General features: G+C 26.2%; 1 protein-coding gene across 1 annotated transcript in view; it reads right to left on the bottom strand.

The window, feature by feature from the left end:
- LOC111613289 (ubiquitin carboxyl-terminal hydrolase 7-like) overlaps window positions 1-18,444 on the bottom strand; it is a 38,163-nt gene that overhangs the window by 18,682 nt on the left and 1,037 nt on the right. The window contains exons 2-11 of the mRNA XM_023354638.1: window positions 16,554-16,684; window positions 12,913-12,967; window positions 10,401-10,481; window positions 7,929-8,019; window positions 7,653-7,845; window positions 6,030-6,183; window positions 5,810-5,954; window positions 4,928-4,997; window positions 2,321-2,452; window positions 743-806 (exon numbers count right to left, since the gene is read on the bottom strand). Of these exons, the coding sequence (XP_023210406.1) occupies window positions 743-806; window positions 2,321-2,452; window positions 4,928-4,997; window positions 5,810-5,954; window positions 6,030-6,183; window positions 7,653-7,845; window positions 7,929-8,019; window positions 10,401-10,481; window positions 12,913-12,967; window positions 16,554-16,684 (1,116 nt within the window). The remainder of the gene's footprint in view (window positions 1-742; window positions 807-2,320; window positions 2,453-4,927; window positions 4,998-5,809; window positions 5,955-6,029; window positions 6,184-7,652; window positions 7,846-7,928; window positions 8,020-10,400; window positions 10,482-12,912; window positions 12,968-16,553; window positions 16,685-18,444) is intronic.

Below are 18,444 nucleotides of genomic sequence, written 5' to 3'. Positions count from 1 at the left end.
ATTTGGTCTGGTACTGTATTATAATGTTAATACAGTTTATTTGATTTAGATTTTGAATTAAAAAATACTTTACATTTGAAACAATCTTTTATGAAAAATATTCATATTAATCACATTCATCGTGGGTTTGGCCAGACCCACAATAGGGTCAGCCAAGTGACAAGGGACAGGACCCAATATATCTGTGCCAGACCACCCAAAAAAATTTCTGAGGAATTGTTCATCTAAATTTACTCTTAGGTTTCTAAAGCAATGGGTCCATGCCTTATCTTCATTGGCCACACACAAAAAACATACTAGAAATTATCAGAAAAACTTTCGAATGTTATCATAGTATTATTCTTCTCTTTTTCAGACAGACGATTATTCAGACAGAGCACTTATAATTCGGTAACTTTTTTTAAATATAAAAAATAAATTAATTGCATTTTATGTTGATGTTTCTCAAACTGAAAAAAAGACAATTATTTTTTTTAATACAGGAAACAAATAGAAGTTAAATATTTTGTATTTCTATGCATAAATACTTAATTACTTTTCTGCATAAAAATTAAATGCATTTCTTTCAATGATCTTAATGTATATAAATTACTTTTAACAAACAGTATCTCATAAGAATTATGCAATTGTGTACTACACAATCTTATTCAGTCTAAGTAAAAATATTTATTAGAATTAAATCAAATTGCTAATGATGTAACTGATTTACATATAAAAAAAAAAAAAGGCTAAAGATACTTACCATCTGTTCTGATAAAAGTTCCATTAACTCGCGTAATGTAGCAACCTTTTTCACCCGAAATACTCTAAATCAATAAAACAGCAAATTTTTACTTACAAATATGAAATAAACTGCCGGAATTATATTTATATATAATTTGTGTCAACCATTAAAAAATCAATTAATATAACAAACTTATACATTAATTTTTTTGAAACTTCATTACATAAGAGAATTATTTTATCATCAAAAACTGCTAGGAAACATTATTGTATCATGTGATCGCAAATTTAATTTTTAATATCTAAAATTAGTAAAATTTATAGGTATTTTTTCTAATCAGATAACCCCAAAATCACATTTTTAATTACAAATATTTACTCCGTATATTTATAAAGAGCAAAAAATTTGATATTAAACCAAAATTAACAAAACAGTTTTTTGTTCTAATATAAATAAATATCATTAGTATTTAGTATTATTAAATTATTATGGAAAGCTTGCTGATTTATTGAAATTTTATCAGTACATTTTTGCTGTTTTATTTAATTTGAAGGTATTTATAACTTTACTCGAAACTGCTAGCAATTTATTACATTTGAGATTATATTGTTAATCTTTATATTTAGAAATGTTAATGTAAACTTTAAATTTCCAATAAAATCTAAATCTACTCATGATTCTAAAAGCTAGCTAGCTATCAAAGCATAAATTTAATCATATTTGAAATTCATAACATTTTTTTAGATTTGTATATAATTCAAAAGTTTCCCAAGAATTCAAAAAGTTTGCAGGCATGTAAGCAAGAAATGATACATAATTACCTTAATATAAAAACAAACTAGAATTTAGTTTAATTGAATATGTATTTATATTCAGCAATAATTTTTTACTTTTAAAAAGAATAATACATTTTTTCCTTTACTTTTATTTGACACATGCACAAATGAGAAAAAATAAACAGCATAAAAATTATGAAAATCCTATATATATAGAGTTTACATTCAATGTTGGAAGTTTAAACATACAAGGTTTAGTTAGAATCTTTATGCCCACTATTCAAGTTTATTTTGATGCCATTTTTATACCATCAAAATGAACTTTAAAGGAAAGCTGCCTTGGAGCAACATTCATCAATTATCAAAATCTACCAACAGAGGGACTGTAGCTGTCATGTTTTTAAACTTACAGAAATAGCATGAATAATTCTCTTAACAGGTAATGATGTCAAAACAAAGATGAAATGAGAATTAAAATGTTTGTAGTTGACAATAATGAAAAGTTTTAGATCTGTTACTTTCCTGAAATCATCTGGTTCAAGTGCATGCTTATTATTCATAAGTTTTGTACAATTCAGCTTTTCTAAAAATGAGAATAGCTACCCGTAATTTGTATGCAAGCAATACAATAACCATGTTTATGTTATCCAATCATGCTCAATAATAAAAGCCACAAAAATTATATAAACTATATAATTCAATTTAAATAATTTAGAAAACAATTCCAAGATGTCAATATGAAATGAATATTTTTATAATAATTAAGCACATGACACAATTAAACAGAGTTACCTATATTTAAGTACAATACTTATTTTACCTGAAATTAATTTTTTCTTGATCAAAAAGATCATTTCCTTGATGACCAGCAAAATGATCTTCGGTTACAATTTGAACATTCATATAAAGATGAGCTTCATTTCGTTCCTTTCTACGTAATGCTTCTTGTCTCCTGTAGCAAGTTTGAAAAATAGTTATATCAGATTTCCTACATATTTAATTTTAGATAAAATAACTGCATTATGTGAATAAATAAAATTTCAAACATTAAATGCAACTAAGATGTATACACATCTGCTGTAAGTATAATAAAGTGTACATTACACAACACTTTCTTTTATATATAAATATTAATTTAACTTTACTTCTCTAAGAAGCATACAAAAATTTCTTTACATAACAATCTTTTTGGATCCCACAGATGAGGCTGTCTTAGCAGCATTATAGGCCCCTGGATAAAGCAATGCAATGGGGCCACTACCTGTAATCATCAATAGAATTTATCAATGTTCCCAATAAAATCAGTGTTTAAACATTTAAAAAAAAAAAAGCTTCAATAATATAATATGAACCAACAGCCAGATGGCCAAACGATCAAGGTGGCAGCTTACTGCTCTGGGGACCTGGGATAGAATCTGGATGGGTCAAAAAATCCCCAGGAATTTTTTGCAGATGTGGTCCATCCAGATATGTTGGACCCACTCAGTCGTCCCATTGTGGGCCTGGCCAAACCCATAATCGGCTTGCTATAAGAGGCCCTATTAATACTCACAGGGCAGAGAGTTAAAATATATATGTGAGAAGCCAAAAGCAAAGGATATTACCTTATACCACTTAATCAGTAACAGTTCGGTAAAAACCACCCATTTAGTAAACGGATGGCTTATAATAGAAAATTTAAGACTAAAGAGAGTGAAATCTTAGTCTAGTCAGGACTGACACCAGATAAGATAATATATTCGCACCCTAACTCGCAATATTAAGATTAAAATAAAATTTAAAAAGGAGATCTATAAATACTACAAGTAGGGAGATCGTGAGGAAGTTCAATAGGAGGTCTGATATTTAACTAATATGAGAATTTACTTCCAACTTAACAAGTATAAATATATTTAATAAACAAATAAAATTAAGAATATAATTGAATATAATACAATAATATAGAGGTCATTAACCTATCTAACTATAACCATATTAATTTATATTGAAAGTTTACAATATTTAATAATATACCTCTATGACACTTAAATCTTGAACTTGTACAGACAGAATTTGAGAATCCAAAGGGGAGACCAGACACAAAATCGTGCGTGTTGACAAATAATTGTAATTTATTAATCCGCCCAGAATTTAGCGCATATAACCCTTTTATACAGAAAAATATTCTCCAATCAGGAGAAGAACTCTTTGTCATCTGACCAAGATGAAGTTAAATCAAAACTTAGTCATAGGATGTGATAAACTTTTCTAAAGGTAGTAAACTGATGGGAAAGGAAACTGTATTTCCTTGTTTTCCCTTAATTTACCTCAAAATTTGTAAACGTGTACAATTTTAGTGACAAAATATTATATCAAATTTTATAATTTTATAAAAATAAATGAATCTCAAATTCAGATTCTTACATAATATATATAAAATATGAAACTTGAAAACAAAAATTTCAGCATATAAATTATACTCAGTAAATCATACAGACAGAAATAGCACAGTACAAGATCAATAACAATTCATATTAATTAAGTGTTCAACACAAACATTTGTGTAATTTCTTTGCAAAGAACTGCTTTATAACAGCCATCTTTAAGCAGAGACATACATGAGTTAAAGTCAATGCAAATGCTGCTGACCCATTGTGCTGCAAAGTTGATGTTTTATAAGTTTGTCTTGAAAATGAATGTTTTCCTGCACAGTTGGGCCATCATCCTGCATACAAACACCCCCAATTTCTAGATTGCATTGAAACACAATTTCATATTCCTCAAAATTATTTTTCTGTACAATGCAGCCTTACAATTTTCATCCATTAAATTAGCATGTGGCCTCTAGGAAACTGCCCAACATGCCCATGCATTAAGATGGCCTGACCACAAAGCTTTCTGAATACATAAATTACTTTTTAGTCCTATAGATTGAAACTCAAAAATATTTCAATACCAAAACTTTCACAATGCATTCTAATCTCTGAATTAGATTCATACATTAATATCATTTAACAAGCACTACCATCTTGACAAAATGATATTGTACTATAAATAAATTTCCACAGTTATTTAATAAGATAATGTGAAATTTCATTAACAAAAGAAAAAAAAACTTAAAAAATTAACATATATTTCATTTGATAAATAAATATTTTCAGTATTTTATATATAATCCTTGGAATGAAAAGCGATTTCATTTTCTATTCCAAGGATGAGGTATAAAATACAACATTAGAATGTCAATCATTTTATCTAATATTTATTTTATACACAAAAAAAAACATGTTTGCATATTTAAAAAATAATATATTTCACTTAAATTTCATTTACAAGAAAAAAAATCTAGTATATAAAATGAGCTTTGAAAAAATTTTTGGTGATATACTTATGTTGTTATATATTGAAATTAAATACTTTCCTTTAAGATAAAAAAAAATTAATTTACCGTTCTTCTTGAAGCCTTTCTATTAACTGCTCAGGAATATCTTGTTCAGTTACTGACTGTAACACTTCATCTAATAAAAGAAGAAAACTTCTATAATTTCACATATAAGAAACTTCAAAATAACTTAACAGTTTTCAGTTTTTTAAAAAGTTTCTAAACTCTAAAGGAATTATTTTATTTTCTAATTACTCTTAATGAAATACAAATAATAAAATTATAGTTATCTCTAATAAAGTATTGTGTATTTATTTTTTATGAAGTAAATTAAATTTTGTTTTTAGTAATGTTTTATATCATATATATATATTTATTTTTCAAACTTAGAGAAGACAAAAATGGTCTAAAATACACATATTCTGGTATTTTGAAAATTTGCAAGAAAACAAGTCATAACATTGATTTCTCTCAACATATTAAATTTTGTTACCCAATTAGAATTTTCACACAGCTTTGTTTAGAAGAAATTTGTTAACTATTATCTGTCAATTTTTATAACAAACATCAAGAATATCACATATATGTTTCAATTACCCAGTTCTAATATGTACAATTTTTCTAAACTATCTGTAACTTTTGCTTTTTCAATTTCTGATAATTATTATTTAACTTACAACTTTATTTTTGTGACATGTTTAGTAAAACTAAAAAGTTTCATATTACATTAATTGCAATTTTCATTTCTGTATTTGATGAAGCTCTGTCGATTAACTTTACTCTGTTGATAAAGGCTAATTATACAACAAACAAAAGTTTATCAACCTGCAAGTTTAACTGACTAATCTTACAGAAATTTCAGCTTTGTTAAGTTTATTTAATAAACTGAAATTTTATATGTAAAAATCACAGATATTTTAATGTCTAATAATAATACTGTATACTTACGAATTGCACTATCTCTAATATAAACTAACATGTAAGCATTTGTGCAATGTTTTACTGTAATGTCATCTTCATTCCCTCCGAAATTGTGATCAATTGCTTCTTGTTTCGTACACCGAGAAACAACATCGTCGTCAAACTTACACCACTAAAATTTATTATGAACGAAATTATTACTTATAAAACAATTATTATATAACATATAAACAAAATTATCAATTACCTTATTATCACCTTTGGGATTAATGAACACTACATAATGACCACCATGGTTATCTCCACTATGAACTAAAACAGCATGAAGTGTATAGTCAGCAGGAGTAGATTCAGAATGCTGAAGGAACTCTTCTAAATTAAGCTTCTCTGGAAATTCAAATCTGTAATGTTTATTAAAAAAGACTTAGTTATTGAAAAAAAATTATTGTGAACATCAGGGCTTTGAAGTTGGTAAAAAAACTCTCAACTCCAACTCCTGATAATTTTAGTAGGTCAACTTCAACTCTGGCAAAATTAAATACTAAGTCATTTTATGGGAGGTAGATGCACTTGTAAAGAGTTACCCTACTCTGAACTCTGAAAGGACGGGGTTCCTTCCTTTCAGAGTTCAGAGGAGAATTTACCCAAATACTTTTATAGTTAGTATTTTTAATATTTAACTTACATTAATATTTATTTGTATAAAAAAATTTAATTTTTAACAAATATTTAATAAGAGGAAAAAGGGGAAGCAATAAAATTCTACATCTACATATCTTTATTCTACAGCTTTCGCACTTCAATTTCACCTTTCCAGAAAAGTTAGTTCAACTAAAAAGTGTGCGATCTAGCTACTTCAGCCCCTTGTTAAGAAAAAAAAAAATATATATATATATATACACTTCGATCAATTAGTCAGGCTCATTCAGAAAAATAGAGTACTTATTTAGAGCAGGGATAAGAAAGGAATAAATCAATAATATTCAAATTCAATTGGGTCAAAATAATTTAACTACTAAACACATATACTACAAAGAAAACTATTTATACATATTTAATAAATTAAATTGTTGCATTTTGTATTTAAAATAAATGAATTATAACAAAATACAAATACATTTTAAAAAATTAATAAATATAAAATAAATTTTCTTTCATTTAAATAAATAAAAAAAAACTAAATTAAATTTAAAATGCCGGAGTCGGAGTCAACGCATTTTCCCGACTCTGACTCCTATGGCCAGAAGTCCCCCCCGACTCCACAGCCCTGGTGAACATATTTGACTGTTAACACTGGCAAAATTAGTAGGGGGAGAAAATTAAATTCAAATGCTAAAAATGTTAAAAATTCTTAAAAAAAAAATTAAGATGTTCTAAAACTGTTTGTAAATTTCTAAGCCAATGGTGATCTTTTAAGAGGATGGAAACATTTCTCGATAAAACTTGATTTTAATTCCCGAATTTCGCAATTTTTCTAATAATTTAGAGCATGGTGCCAAGTATGGCTGCATTTCTTTATGTAGTGAGAGTATAGTGAAAACATCATCACGAGCAGCTATTGCTATATGCTGCCATTGAATAATGGCATATCACCATCAAACATTGAAGTGTAAGTGACATTTTGCAAGTTATTTCATAGTAATGGGACATTCCATCTGAATAAAACAGCACTTTGGATCTGGTGAAACTTAAAAAACATCCCGTATAATCCTTCATTTCATAATCTATTAATAGTTTTGGCTTCAATCAATAATTTCAATAACTCAAATCAATATATTTTAACTTTATTAACAGAAAAATATAACACTCCTTAAATATTAAAATTTAAATCACCAAAATACATATATCAAGGTCTAAGTTTTAATCCTACCTGTCATTTATCTTTATATTCGTATCAGTAAGAGGATCATACTGAAAACGTAATAAATGAAGATGCAAAACTGGTGGAAAAGATTCAAATATTATGCCCTTTTCTGCTTCCTGTAAACCATAATCACTAGCATCATATTTATTTTCACCTTCTAATGATTCAACAGCGCAATAATCTTTAAAAGATTCAAATACTGTAAAAGAAAATTTGAAATAAAATTTTAATATTAAATTATTTAAACAGATAATATAAAAAATATATATAATTAAAACTTACTATTTTTTTTCCCTTTAACATTTAATTGTACATCATAAAATGGTTCAACTCTAGTAGAAGTATAATTCACATGTTTACAACGTATAAATGACTATTAAAAGAAAAAAAGAAAAATTAACACACAATTTAACTAATCAGTAATTCATTTAAAAGATATTCCTAATTTTTTAATGTAAATTATCTTAATACAATTTTTATCATGTGTAATATTGTAATTCATGAATATTTATGAATTATAAAATACAAAAAAATGATCTATTCTCACATAATTCATGTTTAAGTACAGGTTAAGCATTATAAAAATTTATAAGTAATAGTAAATGATGGATAGTAATTTTATTAATTAACAGGAAAGAACACTCAATAAACTCAATACTGTGCAATCAAAAATTCTAAATTGTTCATATCACTATAATAAAATTATTAACTTGTTACGTTAATACACTAGACCCCCCTATAACATGGTAGATACGTTCCACTTCATAAGAATTTCACATTGTAGGAATCCTTAAATATATGAGCCAATTGCAGCCCGACACATGTGAAGTTTACAGACTACGACTGTTTGAAAGGTTTTCTTCCATAAAATTAATTGATTCTAGACTAATTTGACTCAACATTTCCAAAACACGTATAATGTTTTGGGAATAATCCGTATAAACTATGCTATAAACAAAAAAATGTAGGATTACTTACCAAGTGTGCACCGTTCGACTACGCCATTGCTTAAGCTTGTTTTCGTCGCAGAGCAGCGCACCAAACGGCGACCGCGATTTCTGATAAGTTATTTTTCTGCGAAAAATTCATTGACCTTTGGAGACATCATTAATATAAATAATTTTTTTTGCCGTTGAATAAGAAATGTTTCTTTCACAAGAAATGAATAAAATTACAGTGCTGTATTAGACTTACGATACCTAATTTACATACTGTACAGACGATAATAAACTCAACTTACTCGCCTAAACTCTCCGTAGGGTGGGCATGGACGGCGGAAAGTATATATATAATTATAATAAAGTTAAAATAAATTAAGTTAATATATAATTATATATACAGTACCTAATTTATATAAATACTGTACAGATGATAGTAAACTCAACTTACTCGCCTAAACTCTCTGTAGCATGTAAGTAGTTTGGCTGCTCGTCTACTATTGGTCCAGATTCGACCAATCCTGTCGCGACACGAGTCAGCGACAACGTTTAACAGTCCCTTTTAGCGTCTTTATACAAATATTGTCACAATTTTTTCGCCACGTTATAGGAATCTCCGTTACAGGAGGGTCTACTGTATTAGCATAAGGTTAATGCAATAATTTTTGCATAAAATATAAATCTGTAATTGATTTCTCTCTTCTGCATCTCGGGTATTTTTCCTTATATTAATTTTACAACTTTGTTCAACATAATTGTGCAAATCTAAGATCTAAGTAACTAACACCTTTGGATCATATTACAAGATTTGATTAATAATTTAAAATCCTATAATTTTGTCTCAACAATATAAAAAATTAACTTTATATACTATTTTATGATCATTTTCTTCATATAATATCTCTATGTATATTAATACACCAATAAAATTTTGAAATACCATAACAAGAAATTATATCTGTGTTAAGAATTTTTGAATGACACAATATCATACCTTCAGTAAACAAAAGATTAAGTCTAAATCATAAATATTCTATATAAAGGAAATATTCTATATAAACTCTCAATATATTCAAAAATAAAAGTTTCAAATTTGTGTAGTAAAAACAAAATATAATTTTTTGTTTACTTTTTCTATTCTACATTCAGAATTTTATATCTATCAAAAATAAAAATTCATAAAACCCAGTTAATTTAATACAGAAAAACACATGTAATTATTTTCTTGATTATAAAATCTTTAGTAATTTTGCTTCACAAGCCTGAAGCATTTCACTGTAATGAATAAAATATAAATGCTTTAAAGAATTTCAGGTGTCAGTAATTTATTCAGATACAACGTTCTGCAATATCTTTATCATCTCGACTTCAGATCCCAAAGCCAAGATATGGTCTTTCCAAGGCAGAGAAAGAACTAGAAACATATCACACAGTAGTAACATGCAAGTTATGGATGTATGAAATGTATTTTCTCAGTCAAGCATGAAGAAATATTGCAGATTCACAGTTGCAAAAGTGTCCAGTTGGAGCACAATGCCGAGACAGCAAAGATCTCAAAAATAAAGGTAATAAAAACTGATCACAATATTTCATCTGAATAAATTACCAAACCCTTAAAATTTCTTCCAGCTTTTTTTTTTTTAATTTTTGGAGATGATGAATCAACAGTACTTAGTTATAAAATTATTTGAATATTATTATTCATAAAATAATGATTAAGAAATGTATTTAATTCTTGAAAAAATTGGATTCAAATTATAAATAAAAATAAAAAAACTTTCAAAAAAATAATACATTATCATTTATATTCACTTACAGTCATTTTTCCTTCAAATAGTCTTGGAATTGTACCTTCAACACAAGTTCCTTTCATTTTACTTTCCATATTATCTAACAACTAAAATTACAAAAATAAAGTTACATGAAAAAAAATAGTAAATATTTTAATATAGTTATATAAATATGTATGAACTTTTCATAATTTATAATAACTAAAAAGTAGCCACTTGTACAGTACTTTAAAAAAATCAAAGTACAATGAAATGTCAAAAATTCAGACTAACTGGGGCCAGACACTGAACTAGATTTTCAAATATACATGTAAATTAAATTTTGTATTAAGTTTTGAATCATTTTAATATGAAAATTAACAATTACTTCTATCCCAAAATTAGATTACAAATATCTATTTGCTTCTTGATTATTTCCTACAAATATATTATTAAACACATATAACAACAAGTATGAATATACAAATAGTATTGTTTGAATTTTTAAAACACACACAATCAAGTTAATATCCAAAATCAATGATAACTTTCTAGCAAAACAATAAATAAACCCAACAATATTTTAGAAATCCCACAAGTTAACAATAACCTCTGACACTATACAATTTAAAAAGACCAAAAAATTTTCTAATTTAATACATCAAATGATCCAAATCTAAGTAAATGAGAGCATTCAAATTATTATTCTATAAATTTTCACCGGAGATTCATAAAAATATTTTATTGTAGACAATAAAATATTTTTATGTTTGTATTAGTATTGGTATATATTTTTCATCATCAATATGATTTATTTCCCTCAAATGCTATATAAAATGGTAACAGGATTCAAATATAAAACAAATCCATAAATTATTTATTAATTTATAGTTTATAATTTGGTAAACTGGAAATATCAGATAATTAGATTATATATACAAATGTCAAACTTTATTTTTATGCCAAGAGATCTTAAAATCCATACTAAATTTTTCTATATTAAAAATGCCTTGAGGAAAAAAAAAGAAAGAAGGATTCAACATTAAATGAAACAACTGAAAATTACATAGATCCACTAAAATACCTAAAGCCAAATCAAATAATATACATCAAGCAGTCAAAATTAAAAATGTTAACAATATTTTTAATATATTTAATTTATTAATTTCAGCCACAACTAATTATCCTGAAAAATGTAAACTTTCAATTTTGGTTTCAATAAAAGCTAATAATAATAAACCTCTAAAAGTCACTCTGAATTTGACACTTTGAATACTTTTTAAAATACAGTTAAATGACAACCATTCAACATCCTTTATTCAATTCTTTACTCTGGTAAACACATCAGTCAAACTGCATTTTGGACTTGAAAGCCCCCTCTTCAGTTGACTCTAATACTAAAACAATACTAAAACTTTAAAAATAAAAGAATAGTATCCAAATTTAGTACTAGAGTCAACTGAAGAGGGGCTTTCAAGCTAAACATGCATTTTGTATGATATATTGACAAGAGTAAAGAACTGAATAAAGGATGTTGAATAGTCCAGTATCTTCAACCAACACTTTATTGCATTTTAAATAGTGTATAAAGAATATAGGCACTGTTCCAAATAAGGAGAAATCAGTGATATACCTTCAGGAAGGCTTTGAGAAACAAAACTGTTGAATTTAAAAGTGCTCAAAAAAACTTTCTGATTGTACTTTTTATTATTTTTTTAGTAAGTTTAAAATTCAATTATTTTATCAGACAATTAATATATTTTTATTTTTTACTTAACAAATAACAGACTTCAAAGTATGTGCAATTTCTTGTTGTAAATTGCACATTATATACAATTTACTGTAATTAAAAAACAAAAATAAAGAACATTCTTTACGCTTTACATGGTATTCCTGTATTAATATCCATAAGAAAAGTATGAAAATAAAAATACATGTGAAGCAATAATTCAATAAACATCAATAAATTTGTAGAAATAAAAATAATAGCAATGACAAACCGTACATCAAATGTTATATAGCCTAGATGGATATTTCAAATTTCATCTCTAGTGGTCCTGATGATAATAGAATATTGGCATTAGCATTCAATATATTAAATAATTTTTTTATAGTTTATTTACTTTCACAAAATAATATTTTCTTAACAACGAATTAGATATATATTGCAGCAAAGATTAAACTATTTCAAGATTTCAAGAACTATGCATTTAAAATATAAGTTATGCAATCAATTTTAAGTTACATTAAACTAATCTGCAATTCAAATGTCTATATTTGATTCCTCTTTCAACTACACATTACTTTATTACATTGAGAACTTTTCAAATTTATCATTTTATTATTTCTCTTAATTACAGTAAAGTTGCTTATTTCAAAATTACTATTTTAAATCTATTGTTTCCATAAAACCGCATTGTGGTTCGTACAGTTTACGTCCAATTCATAAAAATCAGTATCACTTCACTTACATTAATTAAATCAAATCATAATATTTTTGATGTGTTGCTATATTATCTTTTTCCAAATAAAACAAAATAAAAAAAGTTTATCACTTACCACACGACATAATTCCTGTACATCATGCTGCATAAATGAATCTAATGTCTCCCAACTGTAAAATAAAAATCATTAACAGTCAGAAGTTGGAACAATGACAACTGCTTGTGTAGAAGTAAAGTCATTACATTTGCAAAACAACAGTATTGTTTGTACTGTACATAGGAATATTCAAATTAGTGGCAATTCAACACAGCCATTTTAAGGTAACTACATATTCTACTTACAACTTAAAGTCTGTTTCAAAATACTTTTGATTTTTTATCAAGTTTTGTGACCCATCTGACTTATTTTGAAAATAAAATAAATCTCTTATCTATTCAGATCAAAGTAGAAATGAGAAAACAGTTCCAACAACAACCTGAAGATTTTTATTGCAATAATTTTGAATAACTTATAACACTATAATAAAAATGTATCCAAATGAAGGAAACTTTAATAGTGGGGATATTACATCAGGTATGAAAAATATTCAGAAAATAATATCTTTAATAAATTAACTGTACAGGTAGCCCACGGTTTACACCGCAATTCCGTTCCTATAAAAGCTGGTGCAAATTGAATCAGCGTAAAATGAACCCATATTTACAGTGAAGTATAGGGTTAGGTTCTACATAAGAAAAAAATAATTTTGTTTATTAATACAATATAATACAAAATACATATAAATTTAATTTTTAAAATGTATTTTATCATAAAATAAAGCGAAATGTTTTTATTAAAAAATTTTAGTTTTGGATTGCTTAATTTTTCATAAAAAAAAGTATCTATTTTTAATTGTTTACATTTCTATTTTCTTTCATTAAGAATTTTGGAATATGGTCAAATGGATGTGATGATGCTCCTTTTTACATTTGCACTTCACTCCCAATCATTGTTTAACTCACAAAGTTCACCCGCCAAGCTTTCCATAATTAAAAGGATACGCTTTAGATCAGCCATTTTCATAACTCTTGGAATTTCTTCATCGTTCTTCTGTAGCTCTATGTTGGGTCCACAGCTCATTCAAATCTAACGGTTCGTAGAACATTCTCTATTGGTCTAGATCTGACCAATCCCAACGAACCACGATGCTGCCATGACACATGGTGTCGTAGTGGACTCATGTCTTGCTAGGATTCGTCATATCTGGACAAAATCTAGTCAAATCTAGCATAGAGAAAATTGGGGAATTACACAACAAATTGCACAGTGGTGTTATTGTGAATCGGCATAAATTGAACTGGCGTAAACTGAGGGCTACTTGTATACGAGAAACTTAACATCTACTTCTAGTACCAAATTACTTAGTTTCTAATTATGAATTATAGCATAATAATAGCCCGATTAATTATGGTGTGTGTTTGGATTAGTATCAATACATTGAGTCTCAAGATGTTGATACTTAATCTAAGCATTTTAATTTCTCTCTTCAAAAACACAGAAAATGAATGATATATATCAAGTTTATCACTAGAATAATAAAATAGCCAGAAATTTCAATCTAATTTTAATTCTAAAAAATGACATATGTAAACATTAAAGAAAATAATAATAATTGTTTACTAAACTTTAATCATTCACACAATTATTAATTTACTAGAATTCAACTAATTTTAATGAATTAGTTTTATTTAATATTGTAAACTACAGAATCATAGAGTAAATAATTTATTGTCAATGGTGTCTGATAAATTATCCAGATATTGGAAAATACATTAGAATTCATGGAGTGGCTGGTAAAAAGTTCCAGACTTGCCTATCTGAAATTTTATTTCTGAACTTACTTAAAATCATGAATCCTGAAACATATCTATTGTACTTGGAGAAATGCATCATTAAAACTAATAAATGCATTACTGAATTCCAATTATTAGGAAAATGAGTGGAAACTCATACATTGGGTATATCAAACAAACATATTCTTCAAAATAATTATTATTTATATATAAATAGTTTACAATATACACAAAAATATAAATATTTAAATTCTTAGAATATTCACAATCCAATTGCCCAAGAAGTAATAAAATATTATCTAAGTTTCACATTTTTTTGTGAATGTAGTGAAGCAAAAAGAGATTATTCAAAAGACTGACATGTATATATTATCAAATTGCTCCAATGAAAGTACTATGTATGAGATCTTCGATAGAGCAAAAATAAATACTATTTTTAAGCTATATAATTATGCGAAGCAATTTTTAAAAAATGGAAAAAATTCTTAAAGGTAGAGATATTTATAATTTGTATAATGTGTGAGATTTTTATGTTTATATTTAAAAGTATAAATTATTAGAGTTAAAATAGAAATAGAAAAGTTATTCTTAAATGAAGGAAAAGTAAATTGTTCAATTGTAAGATTAATGTGTAACATATAATGATTTGTAATACATGGTAAATAACTATGTATAAAGTCAGTTTGTAATGATGATTTATAAACCTAATACTGTGTTAATTAACAATTAGTGATAACAAATTATGCCCTATGTAACAGACAGAAGCCTTTTACAACTAATAAAGTTTGAAAAAAAATTTTAATGTTTTGGGTGCTGTAATAATTCTAAAATATTAAATATAAAAATTTGTTTAATGTTAAGGATTCCTACTCAAATTTTTGTTTAAATTCCATCATAACTTTCCCTAACCAACTTTGTACAAATTCCCTGATCTTCATGTCCCTTACAGTATGACACATTGACAAAATAAAACATTTGACTTATCATGCACATGAGCTATTGCTTCTCTAATTTTTTAGTTAGTTATTTTTTCTAATTAACAGTCATATATTTTTTATAATTGCTGAATTATTAAAATAAAAATAAAATGCTTTATTAAATTAAATTGCTTTATAATTATATTTTCAAATGGCTTTGAAAAAAAAGAAGCTATTATTTATTTATTATTCATTAACAAATCCTATATAATCCATGTCCAAATATATATATTTGTTAGATTTATCTCATAACAAATCTTCTGAAATTTATATTATTAATAAACTGAAATAAAAAAAATCAAAAATTGCTTTGTTATGCAATCAAAAATTATTAAAATGAAAAATGATAAATAATTTTAATTTATATGGTATTATCATTTTTTTTATTTTTAAATTTTTGGATCCTGAAAATATTCTGCACCCCTTTTTGTAAGTTGTATTGCACCACATTACTTCTTGCTGCCTGTAGAGAGCTATAGTTGGTCAAGCATACTGTCAGAAAAAAAAAAAACTAAGCAACAAGACATCCAAGGAGGCAAATTTTCTAACTTTCCATGACTCTTTCTGAACACTAATGAAAATCCCTGATTTTTCCACACTTTCCAGCTGCATAAGAACCCTGTATATTATTGTGAAGGACGGCAAATAAAGTTAAAAATAAAGTTGAATGATTTTAAACAGCAGAATACGTTAGGTCAAAAATTTATAATTATATTTGAGCAATTTTTACAAGGAAACATTTAAAGAGATTTTTCTGTTGTATTATTCCATTCATTTGTTCTTTTGAAAGTTCATAACGTTTATTTATTTACAGTTCACATCAACAAACTGCCTAAGTATCAGATACTATTTTAAGTATATAATATATTACACTGAAAAACTAAATATCAAATTTTCCAATCAGTTCATTAAGAATTCATATAATATATCTAAACTGGTTACCTACCCAAAAGATTTTGTGAGTTTCTTTGTACCAACTGGCTTATCAGAAAACTGTAATTCATAAAATACTCTTTGTAAAGCCAACGCTACACTCCTTGAAGAGTCATCACTCTCTGTAGGCATTTGATAGACAGCCTATGAGTAATTGGTTATTATTAAAATATTGTTGTTATATTGTAATTTTATAAGATTAGAAAACAAACCTGATCTCATAAAGTAAAACATTTTTAATTTAATAAAAATACAGAATAAACTTGTTATAATAATAAATTGTTTTACTAAATAATAATAATAATAATCAGTTATAATTAAGAATGTAAAGAAGATAAATTTTATTAAAATTTAATAAATATTTTATATTGATGAAGATGTAATTACAAAATGATAAAAATGTGCTAACTCACATCACAGATTGTTTTTATAATTTTGTAATTTTGAATGTTTTTTTGTCAATACATAAATATTTAGAAAAACATTAATCTAAATTCTTACAATAGTTACAATGGTAACACAATTTTTTTTAATAATATGCAAGCTGCAATTTGATAATTACATAATAAAATTACACCACTATTTTATAAAATCCATTTCAAAAAGATCACTAATATTATGCTAATTTTATTTGAGAAATGTTCTTATTTAATTCTTACTTTTGTTCTTTTAATAAACTTTAACATTATTTTTCATATAAAGTTATCAGAAAAATAAATTTACTACTTCACTAAAATATTAGTAAATATACATTATAATTGTGGACTCAATGAAAAATTATCATTTTTTAACGTATATATATACTATAAATTTTAAAACAATTTTTTTTAAAGTGGGTGAATTTATTTAAAATTATAAATAATAAAGTATTTAATTTATTTAGAATAATTATTGCAATTAAATTTTTATCAGTCATTCCTCCTTTGCTTCAAGATTTGTAACAGTGGTGTATAATTCTTTCCAGTTTCCATTAATGACGCAGTCTATTCAATTAAAAATTTTAATGTCATCTAATAAAGTTAAAATCAAGTTTATGAAAAAGCTTTGCATGCAAAACATTTCATAAAACAATGATTTTTCTATATTTAAGTGTTTTGTTATTTAAATCAATTTCATTTTATTCTGTACTCATTTTTGTTGTACTCATGTACTCATTTATTTTGTATTCATCAATATACAATATTACTGCAATCAAACTGTTATTGAAAGTAATATAAATATAAAGCATATCATAACTGAAACAAAAATAGAAAGAGTTCAAAGGAAAAAATTTAAAAATTCAAAACCACTATGCAAAATAAATAAATACACACACATGCATACAGTAATCCCCCGATTTAGGTGAATTCACTTTGACATAGTCGAAAAATTTTAAATAATCGACTAGATATTTTTACACTATGCATAAATTTGAAATTTTTCGAGGTTAAATGCATTAAATAAATTAACCATACATACATTGTATTTATACTAACATACACAGTAGAAATTATACAAATTTGGGAGTTTCCTATATTATTACTTACAATTGTGTAGCAGAGCTGCCAGACTGAGCAAAAAATTCATTGATTGGACTACTTTTGATGGTGTTTTTGGCAACATGCACGAAAGAAATCGACCGTACACGAGGTGTTTAGCCAGCAGAAAAAAGGGTAAGGAAAAGAGAAGGGGAAGAAGGAGGGAGAGGAGATAGACAGTAGAGAAAGGTAATATCCCCCTGAACAGCATATATATGGCTACAGTACCCTTTATGTTTGATGTTGGCATGCAGTTTTTAGGCTACAAGACCAAAGTCCCCTGAAGGGTCTAAAAGAAAACCTGAATGTAGTGAACACCAATAATTGAGTGCAGCCACGAATAACTAAGTGTAGAAGTTAGTGCCAAGTGGCTGTTAGTAGGAAGAC

Source organism: Centruroides sculpturatus, unplaced genomic scaffold (assembly GCF_000671375.1).
Source record: "Centruroides sculpturatus isolate CEXI.00-Female unplaced genomic scaffold, Cexi_2.0 scaffold134, whole genome shotgun sequence".
In the NCBI taxonomy this organism is placed as follows: Eukaryota; Metazoa; Arthropoda; class Arachnida; order Scorpiones; family Buthidae; genus Centruroides; species Centruroides sculpturatus.
This window is presented reverse-complemented; position numbering and strand designations above follow the sequence as displayed.